The sequence below is a fragment of the Heloderma suspectum genome, chromosome 7 (genome assembly GCF_057233095.1).
Source record: "Heloderma suspectum isolate Gila_16-S chromosome 7, 16-S_ref, whole genome shotgun sequence".
Taxonomy (NCBI): Eukaryota; Metazoa; Chordata; class Lepidosauria; order Squamata; family Helodermatidae; genus Heloderma; species Heloderma suspectum.
In genome coordinates, this window is record NC_139464.1 from 46,019,437 (window position 1) to 46,039,871 (window position 20,435).

Consider the following 20,435-nt stretch of genomic DNA (forward strand, 5'->3'; position numbering starts at 1 on the left):
ACACACACATCCTAACGGGAAATTATGTTAAGAAAACCAGATAGGACAAAAAAGCAGCAAAGAAACAACATCCAGAAATAGTCATTTGATAAATAGTGAAGAACATTCTTTTGAAACATGGACTAAGGGACAAGATTAATTCTTGGAAGATTATGGCTGGCAGGGGGAGTGCTATTGATCTGCAGGCTGCTGTTCAAAAGCATTTCAAATACTGCTGTGTGATTGTAACTTGTTGTTCTCCTCCTGGGTGGCATTTTGGAGTCCTGGAGAAGTGCCTAGGTGGTGAGTAACAAAAGCAGCCCAACCTTGATTAAAACAGCCCTTGGACTAGAACACAAACTTCTTTGCCCTTTAATGGCTTTCAGAAGGTGTGGCTGGTAAGAAGAGGAAAGAAATGAAAGGCGGGGGGAGGTGGACCTTAACTCCTCCCTTTGCTTAGAATGTGAACTCTGTGGATTAAAATACTTAATAACATTTCCTTCCACTAGGTGTCTCTAATTCCTTCAGTCAGCCATTTTCAGCATAGGACGGCATGTTATGGCTTGTCCTATGCATATTATATAGATTGTGGTTTGATGCTACTACACCAGCATGGGGCAGAACATCAAACTATGGAGCTGCCTTAGGGAGCCTTTTTTTGCATCTGTATCCTTGTGCTTTCCAGGGAAGAGCACAGATGGAGGACAGGGTGGTCGGAGGACTTGAAGCAGTAGAGATAAGGCCAGGCAGCAGCTGGGGAAAGGGCAAGCAAGGATTTTGGTGGGCCTGCGGCTATGTGTGAGTTGCAGTAGCACATTGAAACAAGGTACACTGAGTGCGACTGCACAGCACAAATGACTGCCATGGTGGTTTAACCGAGCGCTTATGTAACCGTTAGGGAACAAGTAGCCTGTAATGTCCAGTCTCATAGTGAAGGGTTGGGTTTTTGTTATTAACCACAACCTTCCGCTGATTAGACATTTCAGGAAGCAGGCGCACAATGCAGTTTTCCTTATCATGTGTCTGCATGTTTCATGCACACCGTGGTAAGTAGCCATGTAGTCATCTGTAGCTACCATAATTTTCACATTAGGGAAGAAGCATGCTTGGGAAACAAAGGGATGGGAAGATGGCTGACTGATGAGACAGCAGAAGGTGGGTGTATGTGGAAGCACCTTCAGGGCTCGAGAGGATGGCTGAAAGGAGCTCTAGAATTTGGTGCAGGACAGAAGGTGTTTTCAGTTCAGTATTTCACTTACGATACCAAAGTACAGCCCTGATGTGCAGGGTTGATCCCCATCCTCAAGCTGAAAGTCCAGGTGTTTGCAGACAGGGGTGAAGAAGGGCCATGTAGGAGCAAGGTCATGATTGTTGAGGCAGAACAGTGCAGCAGAAGCAAAATGGAAGTCACTGGGACAATAGAGGCACAGTCTAGTGTCGGTTCCCAGATGCAACAGACAGGGAGGAGTGTCTGTGTTGCTTTAATGAGAGAAGCAGCCTATCTTCAGAGTTGGGAGGCATTCAGAAAAGTCTGAGGGACACATGTGGCCTGTGAGGCCATATTTAAGGTTGGGGAGCAGCTAGCCAAGGGGTGGGAGGTTGTAGGCGGCCTTGGGCAACTCACCCCTTCTGCCACTCCTTTCCTGAGGCTGCAGTGCACGTAGCCTGCTTTCCAAGGCAGGCTAGGTCACTTCCCTCCCAACACATAGAACTGTGTCTCCAACATGGTGCCTGTGGGCACCAGCGTGCCTGCAGACACCTCTCTTGGCACCCACCAGGCTCCCTACCTTTCCTGATTTTTATTTTATTTCTTAAGCTTTTTAAAAAAATTAATTTTAGAAATTATTTTTAAAAAATGCTGGGAGGCTGACATGCTGCAAACTGAAGGGATGCCCTCTAGTGCCGTCTTTATTTGTGTTCAAAAGAGTGGTTTTGTGTTTTGGAACTCAGGCTCCACCTCTGCCTGGTACTTAGGTTCTTGGACAAGTTACTTTTCTTTTAGTCTCACCAGTTTGTCTTCTCGGAAATGAGAGTTTTGTGACCAATCATGTCTACCATGGCAGCCATTTTATGAATAGGCAAGCTCCCCACCCCACTGGGCAACCATTTTCTAAGAACACCCATGACACTCTCTCAAAATTACAAATGAGCTCCATTGACCCCAAAAGGGAGGACCTCTGTCGTTACATGTAATATTGGGGGGATGTATTCTAGCTAAAGATGCTGAAGTGCTGTACTGTTGCTAAAATGTGCCTCATATGGTGCAATCCTATGCATGTCTACTCAGAAGTAAGTTTCATTGGTTTCAGTGGGACTTACACCCAGGCAAGTGCGTATAGGACTTCAGCCATACTGTCTTTGTGAAATAAATATTCCCCTCTTCCACATTTCACAACTGTTGAACTGAGACTGAAAGAGAGAGGCTTAGCCAGGGTCACCTCCAGTTCATGGCTGAGGTGAGATTTGAACCAGGCCTTTACAGGTCATAGCTTATGGACTGAATCAATATACAGTGCTCCGCGTGTTGAGAACCACTGAGCATCTGCTGGCTTCTCATTTGCAGTGATTTATAAAAGCATCTTTTTTAAGAAATGGTACAGAAAACAACTGGAAACAGAGGGGAAAGGTGTGTATCTGTGTATGCCTGTGCAAAGAAGCATAACTTCATGCATTTCATCTTTATCTCACTTTTCCTCCTAGAAGCACAGGGCCATGTTCATGAGATCTTTTACACAGGGGTTGAAGGGAGGGAGCAGTTTGGGGGAATTTTCAGTGGGGAAAGTTAAAAAGCCCCTCTCCCATTTAGCGATGGTACTAACATCCTCTCTGGAGTAGACATTCTCCAACCCACTATCAGGACATCACAACGTTGCTAGCATTTGGGAGGTATGTTAAGACTAAGATGATCCTTGTTGCTGGCATCATGGTAATTAATTTGAGGACACTGCAGGATACTGATATACAGTTGTTGTTGTTGTTGTTCAGTCGTTCAGTCGTGTCCGACTCTTCGTGACCCCATGGACCATAGCACGCCAGGCCTTCCTGTCCTGGGTTATAGAAATTTAAATGCAAGAGAAATAAAATATAGTTAATTAACCAATCCTAGGTGGGTTCACTACAGCTTTGCCAAACCCCAGGCACCACCCTGCCTGCCTTTAGCTCCTTCTCAAAGGAATCAGTAACTCTCTGTTGCAGGAAGGGCTAGGCCTAGCACAGTCAACAACAGAGAGTTATTTTTGCCTTTCTTTTTCTGCAGTCTAAGCAGGTTAATCTGGCATAATGCTCATTCAGCTGTTGTTGTTTTTTGTTGTTGTTGTTCAGTCGTGTCCGACTCTTCGTGACCCCATGGACCATAGCACGCCAGGCCTTCCTGTCCTGTGCACTCTCCCGGAGTGTGCTCAGGTTCATATTCATTGCATCGGTGATGCTATCTAGCCATCTCATCCTCTGCCGTCCCCTTCTCCTTTTGCCTTCAGTCTTTCCCAGCATCAGGGTCTTTTCCAGAGAGTTTTCTCTTCACATTAGGTGGCCAAAATATTTGAGCTTCAGCTTCAGTATCTGTCCTTCCAATGTGCACTCAGGGTTGATTTCCTTTAGGATGGACTGATTTGACCTCCTTGCAGTCCAGGGGACTCGTAAGAGTCTTCTCCAGCACCACAGTTCGAAAGCATCAATTCTTTGGCGCTCAGCCTTCCTTATAGTCCAGCTCTCACAGCCATACATTACTACTGGGAAAACCATAGCTTTGATTAGACGGACCTTTGTTGGCAAGGTGATGTCTCTGCTTCTTACTATGCTGTCTAGGTTTGCCATAGCTTTCCTCCCAAGGAGCAAGCGTCTTTTAATTTCATGGCTACAGTCACCGTCTGCGGTGATCTTGGAGCCCAAGAAAGTAAAATCTGTCACTGCTTCCATTTCTTCTCCTTCTATATTCCAGGAAGTGATGGGGCCAGATGCCATGATCTTCGTTTTTTTAATGTTGAGTTTCAAACCAGCTTTTGCACTCTCCTCTTTCACCCTCAACAAGAGGCTCTTTAGATCCTCTTCACTTTCTGCCATTAGGGTGGTATCGTCTGCATATTGGAGGTTGTTGATAATTCTCCCAGCAATCTTAAATTCCGACCTCTGATTCATCCAACCCGGCGTTTCTCATGATGTACTCTGCATATAAGTTAAATAAGCAGGGTGACAATATGCAGCCTTGTCGTACTCCTTTCCCAACAAGGCAGTGATCCATGAAGGGGTCATTCAGCTGTGCTTCCGGCTAAATAACTCTTGTGTGGAGAGGGGGCAGAAGAACTTCCACCGAGAGACTGGTGTAGATTCATATCAAGGGGGCGGTTTCTGTATTCAGTGTCCCGAGAATGTGTTCGTGGAGCACTCTGTCCCTTTTTACACCGTTTGCTCTTATGCTAAGATGACCTAGCTGTGGGAAAACTAACAAGTAGAACAAGACAATTGCTCTCATGTTACTTTCACAGGTTGCAAGAATCATCCTACATTTTCTAGCATATGAACTAAACTCAGAGGTGCCCTCAACTATTTCATCACACAGCGACTAAGTTCTTCACTCAGTGCATAGTTAAACTATGGAATTCATGTCCATGAGATGTAGTGATGGCCACCACTGTGGATGGCTTTAAAAGGGGATTGGACAAATTCCTGGAGGAGAAGGCTATCAATGGCTACTAGTCCTGGTGGCTATGTGCTACTTCCAGTACCAGAGGCTGTCTGCCCATGTACACCAGTTGCTGGGGAACATGGGCAGGAAGGTGCTGTTGCATGTCCTGCATGTGGGTTTCCTGTGGACAGCTGGTTGGTCACTGTGTGAACAAAATGCTGGACTAGATGGACCCTTGGTCTGATCCAGGAGGGCTCTTCTTATGTTCATATGTTCTTATCATGTCTGAATGCATTTACTTTTGGATATATACCTGAAGCGGCTGTTCCATGTAGCCAGCTTCCCTCCAACCGCCCGTCATGCAGGTCAGGGCTGAGTTGGTTGTTGTTGTTGTTTTTGCAAATAGATAGGTATGAATAATTGTGAGCAGGTGACACAATTGGCAGAGTCTGCTACAGATTAGCTAAAACAAAACTAGGAGAAGGTTACAAGAGAATGATACTTCTATGTATCTTAGTTGGATCTGACCCTCCTTTCTAGAATGCTGCCTTATACCGAGTCAGACCATTCATGCCAGTGTTGTCGGCACTAACTGGCAGCAGCTCTCCAGGGTTTCAGGCAGGAGTCTTTCCCAATCCTACCTGGAGGTATAAGCATCATATATACCTGGGAGGAAGGGGACGCGCACACCTGTGGCCCTCCAGTTATTATTGGACTCCAGTTCCCATCACCAGCATAGTCAATAGTTGGAGTGATGGGAGTTGTAGTCCAACATCATTTGGAGATCAGTTTCCCCACCTCTGATATATGTGTGTGTGTGTATTGAACTCAAGTGCTATGACATCTGTGTATGCAAAACGGGGCTACAAGAGGGAGGCATCAGTGTGTTTGAGGGAACCCCAAGGTTTGCAGAAGTAAGGGGGAAAAAACCCTAAGGGGGCAAAAATAAACCCAGATCAGCCTAGTAAGAAGCTGGAGGGTGGAATGGAATGAAATTGAAGTATCTTGAAAGAGACATAGCTGGAGAGCCAGTGTGGTATAGTGGCAAGAGTGTTAGACTGGGAGCTAGGAGATCTGGGTTTTAGTCCCCACTCGGCCATGGAAGCTCCCTGGGTGACTTTAGGCCAGTCACAGACTCTCAGCCCAACCTACCTCACAGGGTTGTTGTTGAGGATAAAATGCAGAGGAGGAGGATTATGTACACCACCTTGGGTTCCTTGCAAGAGGAAAAAAGGCAGGATAGAAATGAAACGAATAAATAAATAATAAACAATGAGGAGGAGCAGTTCACACTGCAACATTTTGTTACAGGTCCCACTTGTGTGCTCTACCATTGAGCTACAACCCTTTTTTTTCTTCTTAAGCATGACTATTGCGTTATTTGGAAAAAGAAATCAAAGTATTTTTGTGCCAAAGCTTTTAATCACGTGGTTGGTATGCTTTAGTTTCCAGATTTATATTGTAATTTGGCCCCATAGCAATGGATGCTGCTGTTACCTGAAACTTGTTTGGCTTAATTAATCAATTGGAGGCTTAGAAATGCCTAATTTCCATCTAACATTGACTAATGTCTTAGCTATCTGCTCAGGTATGTGTCTTGTCTTTACAAATACGGTCATGTATGGTGGGTGCTTTGGCGTCTTTCTTAATTCCTTTCTACTCTATGAACATGGGTTTCCCTGGCAAAGGAGGCATGCGCAGGGCCTTTGGGCTACTTATGTCAGAAAGACTGTTAAGTTTATGCTTGGCTCATGGTCTTGGAAATGCCACTTGGAAGTTGCTGATGTTGGACAGAAAGAGCTTTTCAATGCCTTAATCAGTGCAATCACAGAGACAGACATATCTTGAAGTATATTACCTACCAGTATTGTCTTGTTGGCTAATAGTTAAAAAGCAATGTTTGCTGGATCCCTAGGTAGCTTTGTTACTTTTTTTAGGGTGTGCAAAGACTACAGGCAGGGATTATTAGACAAATATCTTAGGGATAAATGTTACCTCTCACAGTGTCTTCAACATACATTATTTGATGGAAGTAAGTCTCTTATTTTTCTGCTGTTAAGGCAGACAGCAGCTCATCCATACTGTAGCAGTAGGTATCTAGTAGTGTAGGGGTGGATTATTTTTAGGGGGTTTTGTTTTGTCATCATTTTGCACTGTACCTCCTGCACTAATCCATCTTAGTCCTGTTTTTACCATTTGTACCAGCAGTGATTAGCATAGGGACTGACACAGTCCCTATGTGGCTTATGATTGCCTGGAGTGATTATTCAGGTTGCCTGAGACTTGAAAAACTGTCTAGAACAGGCTGCCCCATGCAGGTCCCACCAGATGTTTTGGACTACAACTCCCATCAGCCCCCGTCAGCATGGCTAATGGTCAGGATGATGGAAGTTGTAGGCCAAAACATTTGGAGTGGCCCAGGATGGAAGCTCTAGGACAAAACATTTGAAGGCTGATCCCTAAGCACATTAATGCTGTAGCTGTATCTTATCACTTCCAGTATATCAAATTTCAAACTGTCCTGCTAAGCTTGGCCCAGGACGTAAGCAGATATGCAGAAATCTGTTCTCTGGGGAGATTCCCTTCGCCTCTGACATCAGTTTGTGAAACAGATAAAAAGACAGTGGCTAACAAGGCTGACGAGTCGGTGCAAGAGAGTTGATGTGCTCTTACTACCTGATTAAGGCTGCAATTCTATATCCACTTACCTGGGAGCAATCCTATACCCACTTACTATGGGCCAGGGTTCCCCATCCATCTGCAAGCTTCTGCTGCTTTTATCTCCAATCAGTGAACAGAGATAAGAAGGTATTTAAAGCAGTTTAAACTTTAAATACCCTGCTCTTAAATACACCGCATAAAACTAACCTGTGCTTTGCAGGCATGAAAGCTCTTGATTAAGGCTTACTCCTGAGCAGATATGCATTGAATTGATCTGTGTTTTGTATGCTTGGTGGAAAAATTTCCAAATCTTGCTTTGGCCCTCCTACTCTGTTCTTGGCCCCACCCACTTCTGGAATGCAGCCCCCAAGACCCTTCCCCAATTGAAATTCGGCTCCTGGGCCAAAAAAGCTTCATCACCCCTGTTGTGGAGGTGTTGGGTATGTGCCACAACAAACTGAGCCACCCCTTTCCTCTTCCCTCCCCACTTCCCTTAATCACCTACCTATCCTAGACTTGCTTCCCATACCTTGAGTGCATGAGTCCATGAGTTACAGTCCTGAGATGTTCATCTTTTAATGTATTTCAGCCCCTGACTTTTTCTTTTTTTTCTTTTACGAATTCAACATTGATACAAATTGTCCTTGAATAATTAGCGGCTCCTCTACTTGTACTGTCAGTCATTCAAAGCTGAAAACAGTATTGTGGTCTGTGTCCTGAACAGGCAGTGCATTTAAATACGCATCAAGTAGTAGGCTGTATCCCAAAATAATGAGCAAGATGATACAGTTAAAATATATATTGAAATGTGAAACCAACCCAAGGTAAAGTGTATGGTTGGAGGATAATGTCTCCACACTAATAGCCATATGTTTCCCTTGCTGAGTTCTTAGGGATTTTTTATACCCTTCCTCTGGGTTGCTTTGTGTGTGTTCACATGCTGCAGGTGCATTCATACCTTTCTTAGAAGAGATTTGTGTTGGGTGCTATTGCTATTCCAGACTGAATGCACCTAATATATGCCATGACAAGGATTGATTAGCTGGAACAGTGGCGAACACTGGGAAACCTGTAGTGATGCAATTGTAAATTCAGCAGCAGGATCATAAGGATTGTTTTTATTGTGAGTGTTGCATTGTGCCATTTCAACCTCTCCTCCTTCACAGGAGAAGAGAAAAGCATGTACAGATTCTGTGAGGTGTGTGTGTGTGTGTTTGGTCCTTTATGTATGATCTCCTTCAACTTTTCACTTGGTAGTGATGGTTTGGAGGAGATAATTTTTGTCTGGGAATTAGCAGGAAATACTAGTTTTTAATAAATGAGTAATAAAGATAAATAATACAAATATTTAAAGATTATTTATGCTCATGTCCCACTGCCCTGATTTTTTAACAGCCTTGTTTTGTTATTTGTTTTTATTCTGCTATCCTCATAAAAGAGCATGCACGTGAAGAAATATATACTGTCTTACTCAATCTAGATTGTCTGATCTTAAAGTTCAGGCCCTTCAGTCAATTTTGCTTCTCCCTCCTTCATTCCCAATTTCAGGCTTCTACCAGGACTCCCACATCAAACACGTTTGACCTCCAGATGAAATTTGTCTGTGGCCAGTGTTGGAGGAATGGGCAGGTGGTGGAACCAGACAAAGACCTCAAATACTGTAGTGCCAAAGCACGCCACTGGTAGGTGCCTTGGTTATCTCCCATTATCATGATGTGGAATTTCCTCCTACCACATATTTTGTGACGTGCTGTCTTACATTGAAAAAAACAATAGAACCTTCCCTTTTTAGTGGACTGTAGAAATATCTGTAGCTGAACTGGTGCCAGGCATACCTACTCTTCTAGAGGAACGTAGATGAAAACATGAAGATGATGGAAGTTAGAAATGATTGGCAGGAGTTGGGCCAATTCCTGTTGTTCTGTGCTGCTCAACATTTGTTTTAATGCAGTGTTTCCCAAATTTTTGAGAATGGGACAGGTTTATGGGGTTTTTTTATGGATTAAAATCGGAGGCATGCTTTAGTCTTGCACTATAAGAGGTTTGGGTTTGGGGTTTGTTTTTTACTTGATCAGCTCCCAGAGCAGTGGGCAGACAATTGCAGGATGGCCCATTTTAATATTGCTTCCCGACATCACACCCTTTCTGTTGCATACCCAGGGAAGGAACAGTGCTTTCTACCTGTAGTATAGATTGTGTCTAGGGGATCCTGGCACATCCTTAGTCCTCCCTTCAGGGTGATGTCACTTGTCGTATTGTGGTAGAGAGGGGGATCAGTGCAGCACATGGCCTCCCCTCTCTGAATGGCTATAGAGAGGTAGAAGCCTCGAAGATTTATTAATGTATGACATTTGTATCCCACCTTTCCTCTGTAGAGCTTAAGGGGGTGTAGTAAGAGTTCCCAGATAGTCTCCCACTTATTCAGGCATTGGCCAGACCTGCTTAATTTGAGCAAGCTCATCAGTAGCTTACTAGTCCTGATGGCTATATGCTACCTCCAGCATCAGAGGCAGTGTGCCTATGTACACCAGTTGCTGGGGAACATGGGCAGAAAGGTACTGTTGCATTCATGTCCTGCTTGTGGGTTTCCTGTGGACAGCTGGTTGGTGAATAGAATACTGGTCTAGATGGACCCTTGGGCTGATCCAGCAGGGCTCTTCTTATGTTCCTATCATCGTATCCTGTGCCTTTACAGTATGCGGTGGACCTGAACATGGTAGCTTAATTTTTCAAGGCCCAGTTCCAGCCGTCTTGTGGCACACTAGTGTGCCCGACACATAGTTTGGGGTTATCTTCCTTAATGTATGTAAGGACAGACTGCTGTCTGAGATGCAAGACTAGATGGTCTGCTTGATTAAGGCTTTTCTTACATGCTTCTGCTTTGTATAGTTGACTTTGATGGTTAGTTATTATCCTGTTCCCCCCTGCCCCTTTCCATAGCACAAAACTCTCCTTCTTTCCAGCGTGGAATTCTGGATTCACTGACTTGAACTGTTCAGCAGTTGCCGCAAAAGCCAGACACTTCTAATAATGACAACATGACTGTAAATGTTCCCTTCGAATGTTTTCATAGCAATTTTGGTTTTGCTTGTGCCTTCTCCTCATAAAGGATTTCTTCCTTGTCACACAGTTGGACCAAGGAGCGCCGTGTCCTACTAGTGATGTCCAAAGCAAAGAGGAAATGGGTGTCTGTCCGATCGCTGCCTTCCATCCGCAACTTCCCGCAGCAATATGATGTAAGTAGCGCAGTCTTTTTGTGAACAGCCCCTGTCTTTTCTTTCATGCTTGAAGTCTGTATGCCATGAGGAAGGAGCCAGAACACAGATACCAAAGAAGGAGGTGGTCTGTAAACAGGATAATCATAACAAACTAGAGCTGGCTGAAGGCCAAGATTAGTCACTGACACAAACCATGAGAGAAGATTTGAGGCCAGTTGAAATCACCCATGCAGGTTTGATCTTTGATCAATAATCCTTGTCTCATGAAAGACTGACTGGCTCTGGAATTGGGAATCGGGCATAGCATTTCACCTTGAATTACCCTCCTTTAATGTAGGCTAGAGGTAGAGCAGTGCATGTGAAAGAAGCTTGTGATATTCCTGAGGTTGTTCACTACCAGAAAAGGTTTGGTGCCAGTTTCTCGGGCATGTAGAAGAATTGACTTCAAGTCCACTCAAGTATGTGTTTTGAAAAAGAATGCTTGATTTCAAATAAGTAGCATAGCAGGAGGAACAATAAGAATAAATCTAGTCACAAGCTAAACATGTGAAACAGCCATCTGTCAGGGATGCTTTGACGTAGACTCCTGCATTGAGGTAGGACTCGATGGTCTTATAGGCCCCTTCCAATCCTACTATTCTATGATTCTATGAAGACACTTTTTTTGTATCTCTCAAAGTAACCACCATATTTGGTAAATAAAGAGCAAAAATACATGCGTGTTGCATGTATTATTCCCACGTGTACATGCATACTCCAGGCTTCCCATGTACCCCTTGGGCCAAAGGCCTTATTTTAGGAAACTTGCATACAAATCTGCTCCATGGCCTCTTGAAAGACAGAATTTCATTCTACTCTGAGGGAAATGCTTTTCTTCAAACAGAGTTGCTGCAATGAGGTGAAGACTCTCACTGATGTGTCTTTGTTGATTGCTAAGAAGATGTTTTTTGCTTGGAAGCATTCATTAAATCTGTTTCTAATCAGAATGTCTGCCTATTTCCTTTGAGCACAAAGCCAACATCTTCTGTTTGCGTGTGTGAGTGCTGAGTAAGAACGAGGGAGAGAGGTTACAAACAGTTGCTTTGGAGATCATTCTTCTATTACAATGAATGATTTTGTGGAAGGACAACGGGCAACTGTGGTGTAGCCTCAGGGTGTGGACTTCTAAAAACTGGCTTTATTTTTATTACAAGTTACCAGAATGTTATAGACGACACAAGGAAATGGAAAAGGGGCTACATTATAGCTCTGGAGAGGAAGCTTCTCTTTCATTCTTCTCCTACATTGTTGTTGTTGTTGTTAATTTATGTATTTTCTTTATATTCTTTCAGTATTTGTTACCCGGCTCTTTAGTTTAGAAGATTCTCACAGAGGCTTACAATAAAATTAGAATCCATACCAATCAAATTTAAAATAGTACTTTTGGGATTAAAAGTTTAAAAGCAGCACTTTGAATTCTGCTTGGAAATGGACCATAGTTGAGTGTAGCTGTTTTAAAAGTGGTAAGATAGGTTTCATTCACCCAGTCACAGTCAAGCTGCAGTTTGTTTATTATATTTTTGATCTGCCCAATAACAAATATTCTCTTTCTGATTATTTATTTATTAACATTTATATACCATCTTACCTGCTAAAAAGCCACCAAGGCAGTGTAAATAAGCCGCTTGGGCCTCCAAAGACATGGACGGATCTAAAAACATCCCCAGATGGCAAATCTAATCCTTTTGGGAGGGTGCATCCAGTCCAGATCAGGCTGAGTAACATTCCCCACATCAGGTGAATCACCCACTAACAGTACCTCTGTATCTGAACTGAGTTTCAGGTTTATTGACTCTCGTTGAGTCCATTACAGATTCCAGACAACTGTTCAGCACCTCCACAGCTTCACTGAATTAAATGAAAAAGAAATAGGGTTGGATATCATCAGCTATATACATTAATGTATTACATTAAATACTAACTTCCCATGCTAGTGAGATGCCTGTTGCTAGGGCTGGCCATATTGGATACCCTGATCAAAATAATTTCCATCCTTCTCCTCCTCTAGAATCATATATAAGTTGGCTGCTTTGGGGTGACGTGGCATCCATATGTTCATTACTAGAAATGACTTCTGTGGACATCCACATGAGGGTGAGAGGGGGTGGCACACAAACGCAAAACCTGCGCAGAGTTGGCACATTGCAGGCATATTCCAATCCACCATAAGGCAAGTGACAACTGGCTTGAAACAGCAAGTTCTCCCTATGCTGTAGGTGCAGCTGTTATGTGGTAGAAATAGGGATCACTAGTGTGCAAACCTGGATTTAAGCCATCAACTTAGTCAAAGCTGGCTTTGCAAAATCTAAGCTACTTATGAAATGGAGGATTCTGGCAGTGATTTGTCTCTATTCCCAAACGGGAGAGGGGATCTGGCCCAGAATCAACTTTTTGAGGGAAGAGGGTGAGGGGACTTCTATCTGAGCTTGTTATGACTCATCACTTTCTGTAGGTCTGGAGTTGGACTTGATGGTCTTATAGGCCCCTTCCAACCCTACTGTTCTATGATTCTATTACTCTTCTTTTTGCTTAATAACATGAATATAGCATGCTGAAGCTGTATGTGTACACCATTCTTAATTTACTGAGCCAGTTTTTCTTTTTAGAATAGATCTCAGTGTAGCTCCATAGGCTGGAATGCATCTGCAACACATGGGAGTTCTTTTCCAATCCACATTCTATTTAGGAGTTCTACACAACTTTTCAGCATCAGACAAGTACCTTTTTATTTTCCCAGGACTTCTAAATTGCTCCCTGCTTTATTTTTAATGTATACTGCTGCATTTTAAAATCATCTTCTCTGTTTTTAGCTATTCTGTTACTTATCTCTTTTAAATGCTGATTTTTTGTTGTTTCTTTTAAAATAATATTTTTAAATGTGTTTTATTACTGGTTTTTATCATTGGGCCTTATCACTGAGTGTAATGGGGCTGGGGCTGGGGGGCGGGGGGGAGAAGCAGTGTGAGGCCATGGCAGGATTCTCATAAGGGCCCTGCTGGATCAGGCCACAGGCCTATTTAGCCTAGCATCCTTTTTTGCATAGTGGCCAACCAGATGCCCTTCGGAAGCCTGCAAGCAGGACTTCAAGGCGATAACCCTCTCCCACTGTTGCTCCCCAGCAATTTATATTCCAAGACTCAGCCCTGCTGTCCCAAAGATAAGGAGGCTGGAGGGTGAGAAACATGGCTGGTCGAGGCCTGGCCTCCAGAGGTCAGAGAAGGCTCAGAGCCAACAGGCAAGCGGATTTGCCACAGCTGTGGGTCATGGGGATTTAAAAGGAGCAGGAGGGGAGTGGAAAGAAGAGGACATTGGCAAGCAGAAGGAGAGTCTGGCAGCGGTTCTGCTGGAGCCTTCAGGGCAAGGGAGAGAGCTGCCTGTCAACAGAGGTGGCCTAATGGGCTGCAGCTTGGATACAAGGGAAACAGAACCCAGCTAAGGGCCATGACAAGGAGAAGTTTTCTTCCTAACCCTGGAGGACTGACCCTTTAAGTGGCCCTCTGAGGACTAAAGGAAAGGCAAAGGGGAAATGGGTGAATAGATAGTCAGACAACAGGGACAAGAAAATGCTAAAAAGAGAATTGGAAAAAGACAGCCTAGTGAAATAACTAGGCTGCCTTGAAGCAACATGTAAAGAAAATAAAGTCCTCCTTACTTAATTTGAAAAGCAAGCATGTGGTGCTGTCACCTGACGCTCAAAAGCCCCTTCCTCTGGAAACCCCCATAACAACTGCCAGTCTCAAGAGGGTGGAAGAAAGTTCAGGAATAATTTCACAGTATGAAACAATAAGAAGCCTTACTGAAGAACTACAGTGGCTGGTAGTGGGTGTGGATAGAACTGGCATCTCCCCACCACCCCGCAACACACTCTTCCCCTCCCATCTCAGTGTGTGGAGATGGGGAAGCTTAAACTTCTTCTCCCTGCATGCTGAGATCAGTTTGGTGCTGGGGTTGGGGAGGCGCAATCAGCTGGGTGGGGAGAAGTCTAATTGAGGTGGATGGCTCATGGAGATTACTCTCCTCATGTGCCGTCTTCCCCATTTATATCTTGCTTCCACCAGACTGCCAAACAGCTGTCTCTCCTCACACACCCTACAGCACAATCATGGCAAAACTGGCAAAATTCAATGGCAGGGCGGTGGAAGCTTGAGCACCTGCATCCAGCCTCACTGAAGGCCTCTATGTGGGTTGTGGGTTCTCCACCTGTGCCCTATGCCAAGAGTAGGCAAGGGGTAGATCAGGATCTACTGGTAGATCTCTAAGTGCTTTGCAGTAGATCAGCAAGTAGATTTCTGACTGTGACTTGTTTAACACAAGGAGCAACTAAATGACTCCAGTCTTTGGGCCAAATTTGGCCTGCTAAGCTGGCTCATCTAGTCTGTGGGCTCCTTGAAGCCTGAGAAGTGAGGGGGGCATGAAAATGACTGTGCCACAGCTCAGTCACTTCACTCTTCCTTCACAGGAAAGTCAAAAGAGGAGCAAAGCTGGCTCATTCTGCTTCACTCCTCCTTCACCTTCCCCACACAGGGAAGGCGAAGGAAGAGCAAAGCCAGCTCAGTTTGCTCCTCAGTCTTCTTCCCCATGTGGGGAAAGTGGTCTCTGCCCAGGCTGCTTTCTCTGGACAGGGATAGCCTGGGCTGGGGACCCGATGACATCAGGGGTGGGACTCCACCGCCTGAAGTCATGTCTGGGGCCCCGCCCACTGATGTCATTCAGCCTGAGGTGGGGCTTAGGGTAGTTGGGTAAAATGGCCCCAGCACTCAGCTAGGTTCTCCACCCCGCCTCACTCTGTGTTGCTGAAATGTAGAATGTTTGGGGGTGATCAGGAATGGATTTTTGTGTTGGAGGACTGTGAGCTCCATTCAGTTCTGGGACTCTAGGTTCAGAATTCTTTAATTCTAGGTGTGTTTCTTTTGGACCAGTCTCTGGTTAGTGACACTCAGGATTCTAGTAAAGGAGAAAGAAGTATATCCTACAACCTAAAGTCTGCCCACCTGTGATCTATTGAATCCCAGTTAGAAGCACAGTCAGTGTGTAAAATCTTCCTCCTCCGTCGCTGTTTGACTGGGCACCTTTTCGTTCTTATTTCTCATGAGAAAGGAGACATGTTTGAGGACCATGTTTTACTGTCTCTTCACAGCTATGTATTCATGCTCAAAATGGCAGGAAGTGCCAGTATGTTGGAAACTGCTCCTTCGCCCACAGCCCTGAAGAGAGAGAGATGTGGACCTTCATGAAAGAAAATAAGAGTGAGTGAATGGAGTATGCGTGTAGGAGCTGAGAAGCTCTTCTCTTCTGGTTGCTTTCTTTCTTTACCATTTTCAGGGAAGTTAACAGTAAGAATAGCAGATTCACCGTGGCCAAGTGCCGATGTAGTACAGCCTCTCTGCCAAGCACGGTTTGCAAACTAAGGGCTAGCCTTGTGAAACCCACTCCCTTCTCTGGAGCAATTCCCCCTCCCTTCCCCGTGTTAACAGTGGTGTGGCATTACACAAGAACCAATGCCTACCATAATTCTTTCCAGCCGAGAATTAAAGCTAGGGCGTGAAATGGGTTTGCACACCATGGTTCCGTGAAACCATGGTTAATGCCAAGAAGGGAGGGAGGAGATGACTCCAGAAAGGAGAGGAGGAAGGGGGGACACATGCAGGAAAATTCACAAGTCTGCAAATCATGGTTTACAGGAGCCAGCCTTTAATCTGAACCAGGCCAATGTGAGCTGGAATTGTGTTTGAATTGTGTAGATAAGCTTGTCTATCCTTGAATGTCACACAGATGTGTATCTGTCCACTGTTCTGCCAGCTGAACCACTACCTCGCACCCCACGCTATTCTAGACTTTGTTCTTTAACTTCACTAACATGTTTCTCACCTGATTTTCAATTTTCTAATCCAGCTCTCCCTGTCCTAGGCATTAAATGCAGGCCTACTGTTGCTTGCCACTGACCTCTCAGATCTCCTTCATAATCTATACAGAACATTACGTTGTCGTAAGAATGAAATTCGTTTTTGGGTGTGCTCCTTTTTAAAATCCAGAACGTTGTGCAGTTCTAGCAGAGTTATTTTTGGAAATTCAGGTAGCCATTTTACCCAGAGCCAAGAGGAAGGAGATGGGATAGATAGTGGGATAAACTTTAGTCAGTGGCATCTAGTTTAGAGGAGATGGCATTCCTTTTACTTCTTCATTTCACGGAAGAAGTCAATTTGGCATGTGCTCCATGTTGCCCTGCTTTTCCTCTGTCTTTTTTTTAGTTCATTGTGTGTGAAAACCATATTTCTCTCATTCAAGCTTCTGAGCTATCCTCTGATATTCAGGGGGCTGGTCGGTGCATGTGGGTGCAAATGGACCACAAACCTGGTCTGCTCAGTACTGTTTTCAGCTGTGGTGGGTTCTCCTTACAGGAGTAAGTGCTTCTGCAAGTCCTTTCAGATGGGAAGAAGTGCTATATAAAGTAGAGTCCTTGCTTTATATGCAAAAGTTATATAATCCAGGTTCATTCCCCAGCATTCTCAGGTAGGGCTGGGAAAAGACCCTAATCTGAAACCCTGATTGCTGCTGCCAGTCACTGAAGACAACACTGAGGTAGATGGACAAATGCTCTGACTTGGTATAAGGCAGGTTCCTGTATTCCTATGTAAAGCTTTCCTCTGTAGAGAGATTGTGTCTTGGCGAATCAAACTCCTATTTCCTTGCAGTTTTGGATATGCAGCAGACTTATGACATGTGGCTGAAAAAACACAATCCTGGGAAACCTGGTGAGGGGACTCCTTTAACATCACGGGAAGGGGAGAAGCAGATCCAGATGCCCACTGATTATGCTGACATGGTAACATCTCTCTCCTGATCTTTCCCTTTCGGTGTTTTTGTTTTTCAGTTGTGCTTAGAAGTTTCTGAAGAACGTGTTTGACTAAATAAGACAAGTGTGGGCAACACCAGCCCCTCAGAGGCCTTCAGTGGGTCATGCTGTGGACACCCAAACTGCCGCTGAACCCCATCACCACCCTGCTGTCACTGCCGAAATTAGCCGCATTTGTGCTGGAGAGGATGGCGTGTGGGGAGAGTCGTCCCCATGCACCATCCTCTCTAGCACCCTGCTGCCCAGCTGATTGGCTCTTGGAGGAGAGGCACAATGTCATCTCAGCACATAGGGAAGGGAGGTTTAAAACTCCCCATCTCTACCAGCTGAGATGGGTTGGATGAAGAGTGTGTGTGTATGTGTGTGTCAGACTGAGGGGTGGAGGGGAGGAGGCTGTGGAGCAATGCCATGATCACCACTGGCATGCAGCCCCTAAGGCCCACCACCCATTGCCACCTGTGGCCCTCAGGGGCAGAAAGCTTGTCTATCCTTGAAATAAGAGACTGAAGGCTGCTTCCATAAATTACACATATTTTGCTAGGAAGCCCTGAAGTTCTGGGAAGCCACAAACAGTGTACAAGAAGTGAAATACAAATAAGATTATTTTAAATGCTGATTGAATACGATTGCCTAAATGCCATTGGTTTCTCTGTAGGAGAAACAGCAGTATATGAAGCGGTCCTGAGAACATACAGTGCTGCAACAAAGATGTTGTTTGTTTGACCTCTGCAACACTATGTAACCAGAATTAAACATTAATTAAAAAATTAAAAAGTGCATACAATGCTGCAAGATAAGCTTTGTTAATCAGGAGATAGGAATCCTATGGATAAATTTAAATTACCATATTTTCCCCCAAGTACAGTGATATTTTCTTCAGTTGCTTCATGGGAAGGTCCACATGAAGCTGAGCCCTTCTACATTTCTTTGTTGTTGGTCTGCAGAAGTTGAGCTGAGCAAGCATCATTTTTTTGAATGGGCTTACTCCTAGAAAATGTGTTGACATTGTCAGGGTGGACACGGAGCCCATAGAATCCCAGAGTAGTTCTGATTCTGAGGAAGAGCAGTCGCTCCTGGGAGAGGAGCGTGCTCCTCTTTCCCAGGGCCCACAGCTGACGGAGATTCCTCCCACCAGCATTCCTAGATTAGATAGTAGTCCAGGGAGTGACCGAGCGCGGGAAGTAGACTTGGTGGATGCGCGACGCCGACGCAGAGAGCGGCGCCAAATGGAGGGCGCAGAAAGGAGGCATAGTGCCCGGTTGGCGCGCAAACAACGGCTGCGCCCAGAGGATCCAAGGGAAGAGGGGAGGGACTCTCCCTAGTCCTTAAGTTCAGGGGTCTGCCAGTAATTCCCTTTCAAACGGGGACCAACTGTTCCAACTTAGGGCATAGGTACTCTGCTGCTCAGATCTAGTTGCTACCTGTAGAGTTGTTAACTTGTAATAGAAGAATAAAGCTTTGAAAGGAATCCCTTTGTCTGTGTCTGGACTTGGCTACTGAATTAGACTGAGAGAGGCCTCCAAGGAGCCCTTGACAGACATCTTCCTTCATCTCAGATTGCAAGTCACACCATGAAATGAGAGAAATGATAGTTATTCAATAGCGGTACAGCAAAGATAACCCAACAAGCTTTTCTCAATCAAGTATGCTCTACTGAACCATCAGATGCAAATAGATTTTTTAAAAGTGCGCCTCCTTTATGGGTTCAGGCTTATCTCAGAAGCCTGTCCTTGTAGTTAGTAATTGGTTAGTGGTATTTAAGAAAGAGTGAAACAATGGATTTAAGTCAGGGTGGGCAGACTTTGGGTTCCAGGATCTACTTTGTTTTTTACTAGAACCTCAAGGTCCTTTGAGAAAATGGATAGGGAGAAGTTTTTCTCCATCTCCTATAATATTAGAATCCAGGGTCATCCCATGAAGGTGAATGGTGGAAGATTCAAGACAGGTAAAAGGAAGTACTTCTTCACACAGTGCATAGTTCAACTGTGGAAGTCGCTACCACAGGATGTACTGATGGCCACCAACTTGGATGGCTTTCAAAGAAGATTAGACAATTTCTTAGAGGATAAAGTCTATCAGTGGCTATGAGTCATGATGACAACCGGTATCGAAAGCAGTATGCCTCTGTATACCAGTTGCTGAGAAACACAGCGGAGAGGGTGATATTGAACTCATGTCCTGCTTGTGGGTTTTCCAAAGTCATCTGTTTAGCCACTTTGTGAACACAGTGCTGGACTAGATGGGCCCTTGGTCTGATTCAACATGGCTTTTCTTATGGTCGCCCAACTAGAGTCAAGTGCAAAATAGTGGCTCAGGGCAGACATCCATCTAGCAGAATTAAGGAACAGGGTGCTTTTGAGTACATGGTTCAGACCAAGAATTTGTTTTTAGTATCAGGACTGAGTTTGCATTGCTTTCACACACAAATCAGTCCTGATTCCTCCCCTGCCCCTCAAGCTTTCTTCATTTCAGCAGCCTAATTTAAAAGGGTTAGGGTTAGGGATTTTGTTGTTGCTGTTGTTAAACAACTGGGAGTCAGAAACCACTTGCAGGTTTACTACAAATCACCCAGAGATCTACCAGTAGATCCTGATCTACGTTCTGCTCACTCCTGATTTAAGTCATGCAAGTGTAGGTTTTGCTAAACACTAAGGGAGGAAAAGCTCTTTCTTAAGAGCAGTTGGTCAATGGAGCCTAATGGAAGTTATGTAATTGTATTCTCCTGTTCTCTGTTGGTTAGATGGGTTACCACTGCTGGCTTTGTGGAAAGAACAGCAATAGCAAGAAGCAATGGCAGCAGCACATCCAGTCAGAGAAGCATAAAGAAAAAGTCTTCACATCTGATAATGACTCCAGCTGCTGGAACTACCGTTTCCCGATGGGGGAGTTCCGGCTGTGTGAAAGGTACAGTGCACAAAGCTCCCCTTTTCCCAGATGGCGGTTGCATTGAGGAGGGAGAACATATGTGCTAGTCATCCTTACTGGATTTATTTTCCACCTCACTGCTGGAACCATTGTCTAGAAAGTGCCCTTAGATGGGAGACCTGAGGAAATTACCCTACAT

The 20,435-nt window shown here is 44.6% G+C and overlaps 1 protein-coding gene across 13 annotated transcripts in view; it reads left to right on the forward strand.

The window, feature by feature from the left end:
- Nucleotides 1-20,435, forward strand: part of ZC3H7B (zinc finger CCCH-type containing 7B) — a 77,776-nt gene that overhangs the window by 51,882 nt on the left and 5,459 nt on the right. For 12 of the 13 annotated variants that reach the window (XM_084809958.1, XM_084809960.1, XM_084809954.1 and 9 more), the window contains 5 exons: nt 8,810-8,943; nt 10,392-10,497; nt 15,656-15,764; nt 17,211-17,341; nt 20,112-20,275. In XM_084809958.1, the coding sequence (XP_084666084.1) occupies nt 8,810-8,943; nt 10,392-10,497; nt 15,656-15,764; nt 17,211-17,341; nt 20,112-20,275 (644 nt within the window). The other variant, XM_084809966.1, reaches the window with a different exon arrangement.